Below are 20,223 nucleotides of genomic sequence, written 5' to 3'. Positions count from 1 at the left end.
GGTCACCAGACCCTTCCCCGGTGATATCATGTCTTCCTACAGATGTGTCCTCGCGGTCACCAGACCCTTCCCCGGTGATATCATGTCTTCCTACAGATGTGTCCTCGCGGTCACCAGACCCTTCCCTGGTGATATCATGTCTTCCTACAGATGTGTCCTCGCGATCACCAGACCCTTCCCCGGTGATATCATGTCTTCCTACAGATGTGTCCACGCGGTCACCAGACCCTTCCCCGGTGATATCATGTCTTCCTACAGATGTGTCCACGCGGTCACCAGACCCTTCCCCGGTGATATCATGTCTTCCTACAGATGTGTCCTCGCAGTCACCAGACCCTTCCCCGGTGATATCATGTCTTCCTACAGATGTGTCCTCGCGGTCACCAGACCCTTCCCCGGTGATATCATGTCTTCCTACAGATGTGTCCTCGCGGTCACCAGACCCTTCCCCGGTGATATCATGTCTTCCTACAGATGTGTCCTCGCAGTCACCAGACCCTTCCCCGGTGATATCATGTCTTCCTACAGATGTGTCCTCGCAGTCACCGTCCCCTTCCCAGGTGATATCATGTCTTCCTACAGATGTGTCCTCGCAGTCACCGTCCCCTTCTCCGTTGATATCATGTCTTCGTACAGATGTGTCCTCGCAGTCACCAGACCCTTCCCCGATGAGATCATGTCTTCCTACAGATGTGTCCTCGCAGTCACCAGACCCTTCCCTGGTGAGATCATGTCTTCCTACAGATGTGTCCTCGCAGTCACCAGACCCTTTCCCATTGAGATCATGTCTTTCTACAGATGTGTCCTCGCAGTTACCGTCCCCTTCCCCGGTGAGATCATGTCTTCCTACAGATGTGTCCTCGCAGTCACCAGACCCTTCCCCGATGAGATCATGTCTTCCTACAGATGTGTCCTCGCAGTCACCAGACCCTTCCCTGGTGAGATCATGTCTTCCTACAGATGTGTCCTCGCAGTCACCAGACCCTTTCCCATTGAGATCATGTCTTTCTACAGATGTGTCCTCGCAGTTACCGTCCCCTTCCCCGGTGAGATCATGTCTTCCTACAGATGTGTCCTCGCAGTCACCAGACCCTTCCCCGGTGAGATCATGTCTTCCTACAGATGTGTCCTCGCAGTCACCAGACCCTTCCCCGGTGATATCATGTCTTCCTACAGATGTGTCCTCGCGGTCACCAGACCCTTCCCCGGTGATATCATGTCTTCCTACAGATGTGTCCTCGCAGTCACCAGACCCTTCCCCGGTGATATCATGTCTTCCTACAGATGTGTCCTCGCAGTCACCAGACCCTTCCCCGGTGATATCATGTCTTCCTACAGATGTGTCCTCGCAGTCACCGTCCCCTTCCCAGGTGATATCATGTCTTCCTACAGATGTGTCCTCGCAGTCACCGTCCCCTTCTCCGTTGATATCATGTCTTCGTACAGATGTGTCCTCGCAGTCACCAGACCCTTCCCCGATGAGATCATGTCTTCCTACAGATGTGTCCTCGCAGTCACCAGACCCTTCCCTGGTGAGATCATGTCTTCCTACAGATGTGTCCTCGCAGTCACCAGACCCTTTCCCATTGAGATCATGTCTTTCTACAGATGTGTCCTCGCAGTTACCGTCCCCTTCCCCGGTGAGATCATGTCTTCCTACAGATGTGTCCTCGCAGTCACCAGACCCTTCCCCGGTGAGATCATGTCTTCCTACAGATGTGTCCTCGCAGTCACCAGACCCTTTCCCATTGAGATCATGTCTTTCTACAGATGTGTCCTCGCAGTTACCGTCCCCTTCCCCGGTGAGATCATGTCTTCCTACAGATGTGTCCTCGCAGTCACCAGACCCTTCCCCGGTGATATCATGTCTTCCTACAGATGTGTCTTCGCGGTCACCAGACCCTTCCCCGGTGATATCATGTCTTCCTACAGATGTGTCCTCGCGGTCACCAGACCCTTCCCCGGTGATATCATGTCTTCCTACAGATGTGTCCTCGCGATCACCAGACCCTTCCCCGGTGATATCATGTCTTCCTACAGATGTGTCCACGCGGTCACCAGACCCTTCCCCGGTGATATCATGTCTTCCTACAGATGTGTCCACGCAGTCACCAGACCCTTCCCCGGTGATATCATGTCTTCCTACAGATGTGTCCTCGCAGTCACCAGACCCTTCCCCGGTGATATCATGTCTTCCTACAGATGTGTCCTCGCGGTCACCAGACCCTTCCCCGGTGATATCATGTCTTCCTACAGATGTGTCCTCGCAGTCACCAGACCCTTCCCCGGTGATATCATGTCTTCCTACAGATGTGTCCTCGCAGTCACCGTCCCCTTCCCAGGTGATATCATGTCTTCCTACAGATGTGTCCTCGCAGTCACCGTCCCCTTCTCCGTTGATATCATGTCTTCGTACAGATGTGTCCTCGCAGTCACCAGACCCTTCCCCGATGAGATCATGTCTTCCTACAGATGTGTCCTCGCAGTCACCAGACCCTTCCCTGGTGAGATCATGTCTTCCTACAGATGTGTCCTCGCAGTCACCAGACCCTTTCCCATTGAGATCATGTCTTTCTACAGATGTGTCCTCGCAGTTACCGTCCCCTTCCTCGGTGAGATCATGTCTTCCTACAGATGTGTCCTCGCAGTCACCAGACCGTCCCAGGTGATATCATGTCTTCCTACAGATGTGTCCTCGCAGTCACCAGACCGTCCCAGGTGATATCATGTCTTCCTACAGATGTGTCCACGCAGTCACTGTCCCCTTCCCTGGTGAGATCATGTCTTCCTACAGATGTGTCCTCGAAGTCACTGTCCCCGTCCCCGGTGAGATCATGTCTTCCTACAGATGTGTCCTCGCAGTCACCAGACCCTTCCCCGGTGAGATCATGTCTTTCTACAGATGTGTCCTCGCAGTCACCGTCCCCTTCCCCGGTGATATCATGTCTTCCTACAGATGTGTCCTCGCAGTCACCGTCCCCTTCCCCGGTGATATCATGTCTTCCTACAGATGTGTCCACGCAGTCACTAGGACCTTCCCCCGTGATATCGTGTCTTCCTAAAGATGTGTCCTCGCAGTCACCAGACCGTCCCAGGTGATATCATGTCTTCCTACAGATGTGTCCACGCAGTCACCAGACCCTTCCCCGGTGAGATCATGTCTTCCTACAGATGTGTCCACGCAGTCACCAGACCGTCCCAGGTGATATCATGTCTTCCTACAGATGTGTCCTCGCAGTCACCAGAACCTTCCCCGGTGATATCATGTCTTCCTACAGATGTGTCCTCGCAGTCACCAGACCCTTCCCCGGTGATATCATGTCTTCCTACAGATGTGTCCTCGCAGTCACCGTCCCCTTCCCCGGTGATATCATGTCTTCCTACAGATGTGTCCACGCAGTCACTAGGACCTTCCCCCGTGATATTGTGTCTTCCTAAAGATGTGTCCTCGCAGTCACCAGACCGTCCCAGGTGATATCATGTCTTCCTACAGATGTGTCCACGCAGTCACCAGACCCTTCCCCGGTGAGATCATGTCTTCCTACAGATGTGTCCACGCAGTCACCAGACCCTTCCCCGGTGAGATCATGTCTTCCTACAGATGTGTCCTCGCAGTCACCAGACCCTTCCCCGGTGATATCATGTTTTCCTACAGATGTGTCCTCGCAGTCACCAGACCCTTCCCCGGTGATATCATGTCTTCCTACAGATGTGTCCTCGCGGTCACCAGACCGTCCCCGGTGATATCATGTCTTCCTACAGATGTGTCCTCGCGGTCACCAGACCGTCCCAGGTGATATCATGTCTTCCTACAGATGTGTCCTCGCAGTCACCAGACCCTTCCCCGGGGATATCATGTCTTCCTACAGATGTGTCCTCGCAGTCACCAGACCCTTCCCCGGTGATATCATGTCTTCCTACAGATGTGTCCTCGCAGTCACCAGACCCTTCCCCGGTGATATCATGTCTTCCTACAGATGTGTCCTCGCAGTCACCAGACCCTTCCCCGGTGATATCATGTCTTCCTACAGATGTGTCCTCGCAGTCACCAGACCCTTCCCAGGTGATATCATGTCTTCCTACAGATGTGTCCACGCAGTCACTGTCCCCTTCCCTGGTGAGATCATGTCTTCCTACAGATGTGTCCTCGAAGTCACTGTCCCTGTCCCGGGTGAGATCATGTCTTCCGACAGATGTGTCCTCGCAGTCACCAGACCGTCCCAGGTGATTTCATGTCTTCCTACAGATGTGTCCTCGCAGTCACCGTCCCCTTCCCAGGTGAGATCATGTCTTCCTACAGATGTGTCCTCGCAGTCACCAGACCCTTCCCCGGTGAGATCATGTCTTCCTACAGATGTGTCCTCGCAGTCACCAGACCCTTCCCCGGTGATATCATGTCTTCATAATGATGTGTCCTCGCTGTCACACAGTGTCTTTTGCCATGTGTGCTGGGTCCCTGTTACCCTGAAGTCAGTCTTGTTATGTACTGTATGTGATGCTGTTCTAGAAGAACAGACCCATCGCCTACCACTCCAGAGCATGGACAGAGACTGAATCACCGCCTACCACTCCAGAGCATGGACTGGGACTGAATCACCAAGTGCTCTGATTGTAAAAGAACTGTATCATTTCTGGTGACTTTATGGCTGTCCCAGCGCTGTTGCATCTGCATCCTGAGGAAGCCCCTGCATAATGCTTCTGTCTGCTCACTAGAGATGTCACTTGGATGTTGTCTACAAAGGTGGAAATGTTTTTGGCTGATGCCCTCTCCAGGGCCTACTTACTTCACCGTAGGTGCCCACAAGTGGATTATGGATATGATGTAATGTTTGTAACAATACTGTCCTCTAACTGAATGGATGAGCTATAAAATGAAACCCTGGAAGATGGTTGTCTCTATAATACCACAAGGGTGGCCCCAATCTCCAGGGATATTTACCAGGATCTGTGCCCCAGTTTTGCCATTAGAGATAAGCTCACTGTGTCTGAGTCATCCTGGGAGATCAAATATTTATAATCCGCTACACCCTGCAGAATTACTATGCAAAGCAGCTTCACCGGTGCCACGAGGACTTCCAGCCACCAAACACAGGAACAGAGAATCCGTTATATTGGTCCACCATGTTGCCTGGCACGGATAGAGACGTCTGCATATCTGGTTCCTGGAGTCGTCAGAAAGCACATCAGCTGAAGGAAACTCTGCACCTACACAAGGGGCCTTATTCAGGTTAATTCGCTCGGACACACATTCCCACGCATCCGACCGAATGGCATGCACTTGCACACAGCCAGCGAAGGTACGCCTCTAAGCCATGCAAACCCATTTGTTCGTATCCAAAGACAAAGGGGAGTGGTGTTACAATACACATACGCTAAAGTGTTCGCACGTAGCTCAGTCTCTTTGTTCTCGGACATCCAGTGAATACGGGTGTTGCGTGAGGAAGAAATACAAAATAAAGATTACAATTTGATTTTGTGTGTGTCCTTTATTATGAACACTCTAAGGAGTGGGTGCTCTATTATTTGGAGAAACTGGGTCACTCCGGGCGTACCAGAACTCACGTGGGTTTCTGATGGTTTCAATCTTATAAAGGTTTCTTTTGTCCCGGAGAGGCTCAGTCTTAATGTGACTATCTCTCTGAGTGCTTGTGAGATGATCGAAGGGCTTTTCAGCTTTTCAAGACATCTTGATAAAGGTCATTACGACCGAAACGCGTAGATCCTGCCAGAGGATAGTGAACAGCCACCATCTTGGATGTATGTATATTCTGCTATTTTACAATCGTTTTTGGTTTTATATTTTGTTTTTTTTTCTCTGGATGTTTTTTCATGTGTCCTCATGACCTGCCCATGGGACTGATGTTAAGTGTTTTTGTGGATTAAAATCTTTTGGAATTTTTTACCTATACTGGCCTCCTGGTTTTACACAAAGCAATATTGGGATATATCTATAAAGAAACCGCTATGGGCTTTCTGCCCCCATCTTAAGGGGTGAGTAAGGTACGCCATCAAATTTCGGGGTGTAACTTTATATATAACCCCACTAAGCCAGCATATCTTAACCACATCTGTGTTATTTCCTTGTATTTCTTATACACCTGGGAGCACTGAAATAGTGAACACCACAACTGCCCAGAACCCCACACTAATGAAGAACATATGGGAGAAAGAAACCTTTATAGGTTTAAAAACTCCACATAACATTGTGAGTAGGGGTACACTTCTTCTCCATTCAAAGAAAATAAACTTTTACATATGTTTCTTCTTAATTGTCTATGTAAGTGAGGTACGCTGTCACAACTCATTATGTTCTGTACAGCTCTCGCATACATCTAACTTCACCACTTGATAGATTCTCAGACACCAATTTTTCTTTTTTCGAGCAGGGCTGAAAAGCCCTTCGATCATCTCACAAGCATTTAGAGATATTCACATTAAGACTGAGCCTCTCCGGGACAAAAGAAACCTTTATAAGAGGGAAACCATCAGAAACCCACGTGAGTTGTGGTACGCCCGGAGTGACCCAGTTTCTCCAAATAATAGAGCACCCACTCCTTAGAGTGTTCATAATAAAGGACACACACAAAATCAAATTGTAATCTTTATTTTGTATTTCTTCCTCACGCAACACCCTGATCTGGTGAGTCTTGCCCATCCGAGATTAACATCCTACAAGAGGAAAAAGCCTGAACTTAAGAAATCTAAGTATTGTCTCTTTTTGTGCCATTGATTATATATCCCATTTCTCTGTATGTTATGTTGTTGAAGTAAAGGTGTATCTTCAGGGATTGTGATCTTTGGCAGCACTGCGCCACGCACCCACTGTCATTTTGTTTTTGTATCCAGTGAATACGGTCCGCGGGCTATTCACACACCCCAGCACTAATGCGCTTGCCCTGTCATTAACAACCCATTAACCAATTACCCTCATTTCATGGTGTTTAATGATTTCATAGCCTCCCCAAATGGAACTGGTAATTAACCGTTATTGCCTGTTTCTTTCTAGTGTTGTTAGTGTTTTATTTCCCAAACTAAACGGCAATGTACAGCATGTGTCCCATAGATGTCTGGACAATTAATATGTCACTCATAATTGTGGCTAAACCCTGATGGTGATCCTGGAATGATTGCATGTTTGTATGTTCACATTATTTAAATAACTAATGCGTTACCACACTACATATTATTTGTACTCACTATGTCACATTATTGTGTAACCTTACACAGTGATATACAATCCAGTCACAGAAATGTCCAACATAGCTGCACTGCTTTTGTTGGACATATGTATCCCACTACTAGCGTGTTCTTTTACACATACCTGGGACAGGCTTGTATATGACATTGCATGAGGTGCGCTCATGTGTTTTTCTGTACTTTCAACCACTGTATGCCAGGGTGTGGTATAATAGACCGACAGTCATTACTCAGACGTCGGAATCCCGACTGCATAGCGTGGGGAGCGCAATGAAGCCCCTTGCGGGCTCGCTGCGCTCGCCACCTATTTTATTCTCCCTCTATGGGGGTCGTGGACCCCCACGAGGGAGCAGTCGGGATTCCATCGGAGTAATGACTGTCAGAATCCCGACTGTAGGGTAGCCGTCCGGCAAACGTATGCCATTACTAATGTCCACGTGAACCATTCCTCATTATGGCTGTATCTGGTCAGATGGCACACTACGCTCACACTACCCTCACACTACCCTCACACTATGCTCACACTATGCTCACACTACCCTCACACTGCCCTCACACTACCCTCACACTACGCTCACACTACGCTCACACTACCCTCACACTGCCCTCACACTACCCTCACACTACGCTCACACTACGCTCACACTACCCTCACACTACCCTCACACTATGCTCACACTATGCTCACACTACCCTCACACTGCCCTCACACTACCCTCACACTACGCTCACACTACGCTCACACTACCCTCACACTACCCTCACACTACGCTCACACTACCCTCACACTACCCTCACACTATCCTCACACTACCCTCACACTACGCTCACTCTACTCTCACACTACGCTCACACTACGCTCACTCTACTCTCACACTACCCTCACACTACCCTCACACTACCCTCACACTACCCTCACACTACCCTCACACTACCCTCACACTATGCTCACACTACCCTCACACTACGCTCACTCTACTCTCACACTACCCTCACACTATGCTCACACTACCCTCACACTACGCTCACACTACCCTCACACTACCCTCACACTATGCTCACACTATGCTCACACTACCCTCACACTGCCCTCACACTACCCTCACACTACGCTCACACTACCCTCACACTACGCTCACACTACCCTCACACTACCCTCACACTATCCTCACACTACCCTCACACTACGCTCACTCTACTCTCACACTACGCTCACACTACGCTCACTCTACTCTCACACTACCCTCACACTACCCTCACACTACGCTCACACTACCCTCACACTACGCTCACTCTACTCTCACACTACCCTCACACTATGCTCACACTACCCTCACACTACGCTCACACTACCCTCACACTACCCTCACACTACGCTCACTCTACTCTCACACTACCCTCACACTATGCTCACACTACCCTCACACTACGCTCACACTACCCTCACACTACCCTCACACTACGCTCACACTACCCTCACACTACCCTCACACTATCCTCACACTACCCTCACACTACGCTCACTCTACTCTCACACTACGCTCACTCTACTCTCACACTACCCTCACACTACCCTCACACTACGCTCACTCTACTCTCACACTACGCTCACACTACGCTCACTCTACTCTCACACTACCCTCACACTACCCTCACACTACCCTCACACTACCCTCACACTACCCTCACACTACGCTCACTCTACTCTCACACTACGCTCACACTACGCTCACTCTACTCTCACACTACGCTCACACTACCCTCACACTACGCTCACACTACCCTCACACTATCCTCACACTACCCTCACACTACGCTCACTCTACTCTCACACTACGCTCACTCTACTCTCACACTATGCTCACACTACCCTCACACTATCCTCACACTACCCTCACACTACGCTCACTCTACTCTCACACTACGCTCACACTACGCTCACTCTACTCTCACACTACGCTCACACTACCCTCACACTACGCTCACTCTACTCTCACACTACGCTCACACTACGCTCACTCTACTCTCACACTACCCTCACACTACCCTCACACTACCCTCACACTACGCTCACACTACCCTCACACTACCCTCACACTATGCTCACACTACCCTCACACTACGCTCACTCTACTCTCACACTACCCTCACACTATGCTCACACTACCCTCACACTACGCTCACACTTCCCTCACACTACCCTCACACTATGCTCACACTACCCTCACACTACCCTCACACTGCCCTCACACTACCCTCACACTAACCTCACACTACGCTCACACTGTCCTCACACTGTCCTCACACTGTCCTCACACTACTCTCACACTGCCCTCACACTACTCTCACACTACCCTCACACTACCCTCACACTATGCTCACACTGCCCTCACACTGCCCTCACACTGCCCTCACACTACGCTCACACTGCCCTCACACTGCCCTCACACTACCCTCACACTACCCTCACACTACGCTCACACTACCCTCACACTACCCTCACACTACGCTCACACTACCCTCACACTACCCTCACACTACGCTCACACTACCCTCACACTACCCTCACACTATGCTCACACTACGCTCACTCTACTCTCACACTACGCTCACACTACCCTCACACTACGCTCACACTACTCTCACACTACCCTCACACTGTCCTCACACTACTCTCACACTACGCTCACACTGCCCTCACACTGCCCTCACACTACCCTCACACTACTCTCACACTACCCTCACACTACTCTCACACTATGCTCACTCTACCCTCACACTATGCTTACACTATTCTCACACTACCCTCACACTACCCTTACACTACCCTCACACTACCCTCACACTACGCTCACACTACCCTCACACTACGCTCACTCTACTCTCACACTACGCTCACACTACCCTCACACTACGCTCACACTACTCTCACACTACGCTCACACTGTCCTCACACTACCCTCACACTATGCTCACACTATGCTCACACTGCCTTCACACTGCCCTCACACTACCCTCACACTACTCTCACACTACCCTCACACTACGCTCATACTACGCTCACACTACCCTCACACTACTCTCACACTATGCTCACACTATGCTCACACTACCCTCACACTGCCCTCGCACTACCCTCACACTGCCCTCACACTACCCTCACACTACCCTCACACTATGCTCACACTACCCTCACACTACCCTCACACTATGCTCACACTACCCTCACACTGCCCTCACACTACCCTCACACTGCCCTCACACTACGCTCACCCTACGCTCACACTGTCCTCACACTAACCTCACACTACGCTCACACTGCCCTCACACTGCCCTCACACTACCCTCACACTACCCTCACACTACGTTCACACTAACCTCACACTACCCTCACACTACGCTCACACTGCCCTCACACTACCCTCACACTACCCTCAAAATAGGAATTTTGGCCATTTGCTGTATGTGTCCTTTATCTACAAAACACACACACAGACATCTATTCGTTACCCATCAGTTTAACGGACATTTCTAAATGCAATTACCCATGGGCACCAAGGGCGTAGGGAGGGTGGAGCCGGCGAAGCACGAGCTCCAGGCGCCGAAAGATTATAGGGCAACGGAGCCATGCACAGCAAACTGTGCCTCCAGCTCACCCGCCCCCACTCGCTGCTGAGCTGCGATGCTGCCCTGTCACTCACTACAGCTGCTACGATTTACATTACCCGCGCTTTAGGCTCTCCCCCTTCAGCCTATCAACCGAGCACGTTGGTGTCGAAGAGTGAGCTCCTCATTGGTGACAGCATCCATGTCGCAATGTGGTGGAATGTGCTGAAATTAGAGAGCAGAGAGATGGGATCCCCAGTAAGACTGGATCCGGGGGGTTCTAGCGCTGGTTATCACCATGACGGAGGAGTTCACCGGTCCCTGACCTTCTCCCCGTATCTCACCGTGAGCCTGGAGCTGGGCAGTGGCGGGGACTGCAGGCCGCCCCGCTTCACCTGTGCCCAGGAAAGCAGCAGAGATGGCGGGGAAAACGTTCTCCTTTGACTTTTACTTAATGACCGGCGCCCTGAAGAGGTGGGCGTTCCGCGGAGCCGCCACTTGCGCTGTAGCAGGGTGTATGGTGGGATGCCGTGCACCTGTGGTGCGGGAACATGGGGTTTGGGTTCCATGTGTCACATAATCAGGACGTGGCCGCCCCCTGTATGACCGGTAGTGGGACAGCTACAGATTAGTACCTACACAGCATTAGGGTCATGTAGGTAACTGCTCTGCGTACAAGGAGCGTTCCAGCCAAACAGCTCCTAACTGTCACAAACATGACAGTTTGGAGCTGTTCCCCTTGGCAATGAGCTATTTAAGTCCCCCTTGGCATCAAGCATGAAACCCCTGGCATCGAGCATGAAGTTCCTAGCAATGAGCATGTAGGTAAGTGGCACTTATACGCGAAACATGCCCCTGCTCCGGGCACCGCGGCACCTAGCTACACCACTGATGGGTACATGTACATATTTACAAGGCCCCTTTAATCTTTTATAACCTATTTGTAGAAATCACTGTCAAATTAAAAATGTTTAACAATTTTTATTTAACAAAAAAACTGCAGCTTCCTGGAAGCTTTGCTGCAGGTGTAGTAATCCCCTGGACAGCCTCTTGTCCGGTGTACAGGTGTGGCCATGCTGTTGGGATGGAATATGTATGTATGGAATGTATATACGCCTTTCAAGCTGGACGATGGTCCTGGATACGCCCGTGCGGGCAATAATGGTGCGGCAGGACACATTGTAGGCGCATCGCTTAGCCGCACACATCCATAATTTGTACGAGGAGCCATAGCTCTCTGTTTGAAAATGGTGGGGCTCTCATGTTGGCAATGGCGCAGAAAACAATTGCACATATATTAACTATATTGCACTGTGATTGGTTGATTACTGTTATTTTAATTAACTTTATCCATAATCAACAAATGTACAATATATATTCGTATATGTATACGCCAATATCTAACAGTATACAGGAGTACACATATGTGCAGCTTTCTCTGAGAAATGCATTTCTGTATATCCGCAAATATCCGCATACACACATTCGTATATAAAGTACATGCCTATATGTCTAGGGCTAAATGAATACAGTCTGAAATTAGCACCTTCCAACAACAGTATATATATATATATATATATATAAAATGTAGATCCAGACTGCGCACAGCCACAAGCTTCAGAAAATAGGAGTGCGTCCTTGGGTCAGGATGTAGTGCAGCTCTCTCCAAATAAAGCCAGACCTTAGCTTTAATTGTCCCAATCACATGTAGAAAGAAATTGGAGAAAAAGCGCAGATATGAGCAAAGTGTAAAACAAATTTTACTAAAAGTGCAGGCTCACATACATCATAGATAACAGCAAACAGCTTGCCACAGTGATATCCAACACGGTGCACCAACGACTTGAATAGCCGGGACCAGCCTTTTCGCCGCCGCCAGGGCCTCCGTGGTCAGGAACTCCAAAAGCACAGCGTTGTCAGTTTAGGCCACGCCCCTATATATATATATATATATATATATATATATATATATATATATATATATAGGAATCTGGTAGAGCGGCACTCCGTCTTGCTTGCACTGTCCAATGTATAATAATGCGGTGCCCCCGCAAACAAGCTTGGGATGTTCCCAGGATATATGGAGACTGGATAACGGCGGCACTCATCAACACAAATAAATAGACCAGGAGACTGGATAACGGCGGCACTCGTCAACACAAATAAATAGACCAGGAGACTGGATAACGGCGGCACTCATCAACACAAATAAATAGACCAGGAGACTGGATAACGGCGGCACTCATCAACACAAATAAATAGACCAGGAGACTGGATAACGGCGGCACTCGTCAACACAAATAAATAGACCAGGAGACTGGATAACGGCGGCACTCGTCAACACAAATAAATAGACCAGGAGACTGGATAACGGCGGCACTCGTCAACACAAATAAATAGACCAGGAGACTGGATAACGGCGGCACTCGTCAACACAAATAAATAGACCAGGAGACTGGATAACGGCGGCACTCGTCAACACAAATAAATAGACCAGGAGACTGGATGTGTTTCCCCAACGTTTCAAGGCGCTTTATCAAGACTTTCTGCCCCTTGATAAAGAGGCTAAGCACCTTGAAACGTTGGGGAAACACATGCAGTCTCCTGGTCTATTTATTTGTGTTGACGATTGCCGCCGTTATCCAGTCTCCTGGTCTATTTATTTGTGTTGACGAGTGCCGCCGTTATCCAGTCTCCTGGTCTATTTATTTGTGTTGACGAGTGCCGCCGTTATCCAGTCTCCTGGTCTATTTATTTGTGTTGACGAGTGCCGCCGTTGGTCTATTTATTTGTGTTGACGAGTGCCGCCGTTATCCAGTCTCCTGGTCTATTTATTTGTGTTGACGAGTGCCGCCGTTATCCAGTCTCCTGGTCTATTTATTTGTGTTGACGATTGCCGCCGTTATCCAGTCTCCTGGTCTATTTATTTGTGTTGACGAGTGCCTCCGTTATCCAGTCTCCTGGTCTATTTATTTGTGTTGACGAGTGCCTCCGTTATCCAGTCTCCTGGTCTATTTATTTGTGTTGACGAGTGCCTCCGTTATCCAGTCTCCTGGTCTATTTATTTGTGTTGACGAGTGCCGCCGTTATCCAGTCAAAAGATCAAATTGAACAATAATCTACAATGAAAATAGTTTGCTATGTACATATGAGACTAGCACTATACATTCCAGTCATTTGGACATTGTAGGATTCATGTTTTACATTTAGAAAATATCCTAAAATAACCCAAAAACATCAAACTCTGCCAACAACACACTTTTATATTGTGAACCATAGTACAAAAATGACATATTTGTCAGCTAACTGTGCACGACTTTGCATCTCAGCTACGGAGAAACACAAATTGGTTACAAATATAGTCCACTAATACCCCCTTCATACTTTCCACATTCCTTACATGACTGGTACAAAACAACATTACACACCAAACTATAATGGTACTTATTCTTGTTCTGCTTTCATTTTTGAGACTGTAATTCTGTAACGATCATTGTTAATGCAATGTCACTATCTGTATTCTGAATTAATCGTAATGGTTCATGTTTATTATTTCTCTGGTCTCTGTACTTGAATACTTTAATTCAATAAAAACAAAATAAAAAAAAAAAAACATTACACACCAAACAATATCTATTCTTAAAACCGGGAAAAAATTCAATAAAGAATAAAATCGGGTGCCAGGATAGGCTGAGTTTCAACGGTGTATCCAAACCATAAACACTCACCAGCTTGACCAAACCCCTACTCCTCAACTCAACCAAGAGCAGCAAATGTCCCAAGTGTTCCGGCTACCATATATAGGCGCAGTACAGGTGTGTGCTACATAATTAAAGCTGCTCTGGTGGCGTTGTGTGAAAATGAAAACATGGTTTGCAGATTTATGTGCGGAATTACCTAATTATTCAATTTCATTCATTCTTACATTCATAATAGTAGCACTGAATAAGCAATCTGACATGTTCCTGCAATAATCTACACATAATAGTTGAACACTAAGCACCTGGAAAAAACTGGAGTGAATAGGTTTTGTCTGGGTTTTGGCCGTGTGTTGAGCGAATGTGTGGAATTTGCGGGTGGTACGCAAATGGGAAGGGCGGGAAGTTGAAGTGTATATAAATCGGCAAAATACATGTTTTCTTTGCTGCTAACATGTCCAACCCAGAGGATTCACCTATCACTGATCCTGAGCTCATAGCAGCTAGGTTGGCCTTAATCACGGCGAATGTGCGCCAACGTGCAGAGGCGAACAGGAGGGATGTGGGAGGGATTCACCTATCTCTGACCCTGAGCTCATAGCAGCTAGGTTGGCCTCAATCACGGCGAATGTGCGCCAACGTGCAGAGGCGAACAGGAGGGATGCGGGAGGGATTCACCTATCTCTGATCCTGAGCTCATAGCAGCTAGGTTGGCCTAAATCACGGCGAATGTGCGCCAACGTGCAGAGGCGAACAGGAGGGATGTGGGAGGGATTCACCTATCTCTGATCCTGAGCTCATAGCAGCTAGGTTGGCCTCAATCACGGCGAATGTGCGCCAACGTGCAGAGGCGAACAGGAGGGATGCGGGAGGGATTCACCTATCTCTGATCCTGAGCTCATAGCAGCTAGGTTGGCCTCAATCACGGCGAATGTGCGCCAACGTGCAGAGGCACACAGGAGAAATGCAGGTGAAGCCTCCACCTCTCAGGCAAGTCAAATATTCAAACATCAGCACCATCTGGCTCCCAACAGTTGGCTGCTGAATGAGAGGCCATCGCAGCACTGGATGTCCATCCCCTGATCATGGAAGTGAGCAGGCAAGGGTCAGGAACCTTGCATTTACACGTGAGGAACTTCAGATCTTGGTCCCATAAGCACGGGAGTTGATTCAGTTTGCGCCAAAGAAGATGGATGCTACAGCCAAGGAACATAGATGGGCAAACATCATGGAGGAAATCAGTAAGGTGGCAGCACAGCACCGTGATTGGCACAACATGAGAAGGCAAGTGTGTGTTATTTCTCTTATTGTTTGGGTACAAACACAAAACATGTGTGAACCATTTCTGCAAAATGTAGTATTATTGGGATCCAGTTTTGCTACTTATACATGCACGCAACTGCATAGAAGGGAGTGATGTCCGGTGGGAAGAGTGTGACAACTGTCACCAGGGAGAACAAATTGTGTTTGTGCCAAATTTCAGCCGTGATTGGTGCCACAGTGACATTCCGATATTATATCTATTTTATGATTTCATTATTAGTAGGTGGCAAGAGTTCAAGTGCAATCTGAAAAAAAAACTCAGCGACCGCTATAAACAGGTTCGGGGAGGGGGGAATTTTCGGTACTAGTGTATTTTGGCGGCGCCCATCGCATCACATACCATAAGGCATACGATGGTATGCGATGCGACGCGATATTGTACAATGCCATACAATTTTAAAATTGTATGACATTGTATATGGCATACAATGCCATACAATACGATGCGATAATGGGTGCTTACAATGTTAAATGCACCCCCACGCCACCCCGCCCCCCACTATAAACGTGAACCCGAAGCGTGGCGAGCGCAGCGGCGGTACGCGACCTCCGACCTTTTCATACCCCCACTATCCACGTCGGCGTAGAGTTGAGAATAGAAAGTGTGGCGAGCGCAGCGAGCCACCGAGCCCGAAGCGTGGCGAGTGGACGCGGATACCTGTGAAGCCCGCGAGGTGACTCCGATACCTGTGAAGTATTGGGGCCAAAAATCGCGTCGCATCGCATGCCATAGGGTGCATGGCATGCGATGCGACGCGATTAAAACATTGCGCAATGGAAATTGGGGGTGCCGCTATAATACACAAGTACCGAATTCTCATCAACACTTACAGATTACCCCCTGAAATTTCCAAGATTGCATTGCAGTCAAGGAGATCCAGGGTGTGGCTAACATCGATAGGGAACTCCCGGTGGAGGAGTTTGATGCTGACATTCCTGGTAAATGTTGACATTGTTTTGTGATTGTTTGTTACATTGTAAACTTGTGTGATGCTGACATTGTTTTTTTTTTCTTCAAGGATGTGACTGATGTACTCCTGGTCAAAATGCCACCAACACATGGGAAGCCACATGTGGAGGCGGAGGGTGGGGCCACCACGAGCCAGATACTCCTGGACATCTGGCAGCAGGGGATATTAGCTGCGGAGCGCCAAGTTCAAATGTTGGTGTTCCTGGGAAAGCAGGCAGGAGCAGGCCATCCTGCAGAACGCTGTCCGTATAGATTCTTCTATCTTCTCCAATTCTCACCAGGTGGTCTATGTGACAAAAAAGAGAAGAATCAAATGTGTAGGATTATCACTTTTTTTATGCAAAATTTCACAAGACGTACCACACTCACAATAAAGTGTGTGATAAAACTCATAAAGGTATCTTTAGTGATGTTGAAAGCCTTCACCAAATTCACCAGGTGTTGAGATTTTAGAGCGTACGTTTTTCATTTACTCAAAAAAATCAGGGTACATATATGTAGCAGTTTCTTTAAGATGATGCGTCCCAGTTACTCCCAATTTACAGTAAGGTTTTCAAACACATCTGGGTATCTTTATTTTAGGATTCCAAACGACCAATATTGAAAAATGTAAAAAGCTTTTAATAATGACAAGCTTTTAAAAGGGATCATCCTATGGTTACCCTGGAACAACAAATTGGAAGCAAGTGGATGATGTCAAAGGGCTCTCCGCAGCAAAAAAGACCATCCGGATAAGTCTTAAATGGAAGGGAGCCCACCACATAAAATACCTCGAATAAATATCCAGAGCGAACAAAAGGCCGAAGTGCAAGTCCAGATAGTCACCAACGCGTTTCCATTCCAATCTTTGTCAAGGCCTGTGTCTGGATTGCACTGTGTCCATCATTTGGAATAAAGGAAGGATGTCACATACACCATCACCAGTGCCCACTATGTGGCCCGAATATCAACAATCCTGTGGGCTAGCAGAACGTGCTGTTCACTAAAGAAACAAATCACAAGATGGCTTTTAATGTGTTGGGTTTTTTTTTAAACCAACTTGTTCATACTTCACCATCCATGTCGGCATAGAAGCGTATATAATGCCCGAAGCATGGCGAGCAAAGCGAGGCACCGTGCCCGAAGCATGGTGAGCAAAGCGAGGCACCGTGCCCGAAGCATGGCAATGGCAGAGAGGCACCGCACCCGAACCATGGCGAGTGCAGTGAGGCACCGTGCCTCAAGCATGGTGAGTGCAGCAAGGCACCGTACCTCAAGCATGGCGAGACCAATGAGGCACCGTACCTCAAGCATGGCGAGACCAATGAGGCTCCGTGCCTGAAGCATGGCGAGACCAATGAGGCACCGTGCCTGAAGCATGGCGAGCGCAGCGAGGCACCGTGCCTGAAGCATGGCGAGCGCAGCGAGGCACCGTGCCTGAAGCATGGCGAGCGCAGCGAGGCACCGTGCCTGAAGCATGGCGAGCGCAGCGAGGCACCGTGCCTGAAGCATGGCGAGCGCAGCGAGGCACCATGCCTGAAGCATGGAGAGCGCAGCGAGGCACAGTGCCTGAAGCATGGCGAGCGCAGTGAGGCACCGTGCCTGAAGTATAGCGCTTGCAGGGAGGCACCATGCCTGAAGTATGGCGAACACAGCGAGGCACCGTGCCTGAAGTATGGCGCTTGCAGGGAGGCACCGTGCCTCAAGCATGGCGAGCGCAGCGAGGCACCGTGCCTGAAGTATGGCGCTTGCAGGGAGGCACCGTGCCTGAAGCATGGCGAGCGCAGCGAGGCACCGTGCCTGAAGCATGGCGAGGTACTGTGCTTGAAGCATAGCGAGCGCAGCGAGGCACCGTGCCTGAAGCATGGCGAGGTACTGTGCTTAAAGCATAGCGAGTGCAGCGAGGCACCGTGCCTGAAGCATGGCGAGGTACTGTGCTTAAAGCATAGCGAGTGCAGCGAGGCACCGTGCCTGAAGCATGGCGAGGTACTGTGCTTGAAGCATAGCGAGCGCAGCGAGGCACCGTGCCTGAAGCATGGCGAGGTACTGTGCTTGAAGCATAGCGAGTGCAGCGAGGCACAGTGCCTGAAGCATGGAGAGGTACTGTGCTTGAAGCATAGCGAGTGCAGCGAGGCACCGTGCCTGAAGCATGGCGAGGTACTGTGCTTGAAGCATAGCGAGCGCAGCGAGGCACCGTGCCTGAAGCATGGCGAGGTACTGTGCTTAAAGCATAGCGAGCGCAGCGAGGCACCGTGCCTGAAGCATGGCGAGGTACTGTGCTTGAAGCATAGCGAGCGCAGCGAGGCACCGTGCCTGAAGCATGGCGAGGTACTGTGCTTGAAGCATAGCGAGTGCAGCGAGGCACCGTGCCTGAAGCATGGCGAGGTACTGTGCTTAAAGCATAGCGAGTGCAGCGAGGCACCGTGCCTGAAGCATGGCGAGGTACTGTGCTTGAAGCATAGCGAGTGCAGCGAGGCACAGTGCCTGAAGCATGGCGAGGTACTGTGCTTGAAGCATAGCGAGCGCAGCGAGGCACCGTGCCTGAAGCATGGCGAGGTACTGTGCTTGAAGCATAGCGAGCGCAGCGAGGCACCGTATCTGAAGCATGGCGAGGTACTGTGCTTGAAGCATAGCGAGCGCAGCGAGGCACCGTGTCTGAAGCATGGCGAGCGCAGCGAGGCACCGTGTCTGAAGCATGGCGAGCGCAGCAAGGCACCGTATCTTAAGCATTGGGGAGGTACTGTGCTTGAGGCATAGCGAGCGCAGCGAGGCACCGTGCCTGAAGCATGGCGAGGTACTGTGCTTGAAGCATAGCGAGTGCAGCGAGGCACAGTGCCTGAAGCATGGCGAGTGCAGCAATCTTCTTGTTAATAGACACAAAACATGGAAAATTTGTGTCTGCCTTTTACTGTGTTGGCCATTTTCATGTCAACATTTTGACTATGTCGACCTAAAGCATGTTGGCCTTTTTGATGTGTCGACCTATTGCCTGTTGACCAATAGTGATGGCTCTATTGACATGTTGACATGACTCTGTGGACCTAATGACCCTAGGCTTCTGTGGGGGACAGAATGGAGCCAGCTGCAGCTACGCTATTGGGCGGGTGTTGGTGAGGTGACGGATGTGCGCTGTAAGTCCCCCATGTTATATATGTGTTACTGTTGCTGTCTGTATATAGGACCTCAGGTTCCCTCGGCAGAGTCTCCTCCTCCCCCTGCCCCATTTACAGCATTGCTGAGTCTTTGTGTCCCAAAATAAAGCAGCAAGCCCAGCATCCACCCCAGCTCCCTGCAGCCTGCAGATATCTTATGAGGGTGATCGGCCATGTTGTGTCAGTCAGCCAGAGGCACCCGGAGGATATAGCCAGTGGTCGGCCATGTTGTGTCAGTCAGCCAGAGTTACCCGGAGAATATAGCCAGTGGTCGGCCATGTTGTGTCAGTCAGCCAGA

General features: G+C 49.5%; 1 protein-coding gene across 1 annotated transcript in view; it reads left to right on the top strand.

Annotated features, from left to right (window-relative positions):
- The first annotated feature begins 4,092 nt into the window (after positions 1–4,092).
- MYL11 (myosin light chain 11) overlaps positions 4,093–20,223 on the top strand; it is a 40,857-nt gene continuing 24,726 nt past the window's right edge. The window contains exon 1 of the mRNA XM_083155129.1: positions 4,093–5,297. Within this exon, the coding sequence (XP_083011255.1) occupies positions 5,268–5,297 (30 nt within the window). The 5' untranslated portion in view covers positions 4,093–5,267. The remainder of the gene's footprint in view (positions 5,298–20,223) is intronic.

This window comes from Crinia signifera, chromosome 7 (genome assembly GCF_055691185.1).
Source record: "Crinia signifera chromosome 7, ASM5569118v1, whole genome shotgun sequence".
Lineage (NCBI taxonomy): Eukaryota > Metazoa > Chordata > Amphibia > Anura > Myobatrachidae > Crinia > Crinia signifera.
This window is presented reverse-complemented; position numbering and strand designations above follow the sequence as displayed.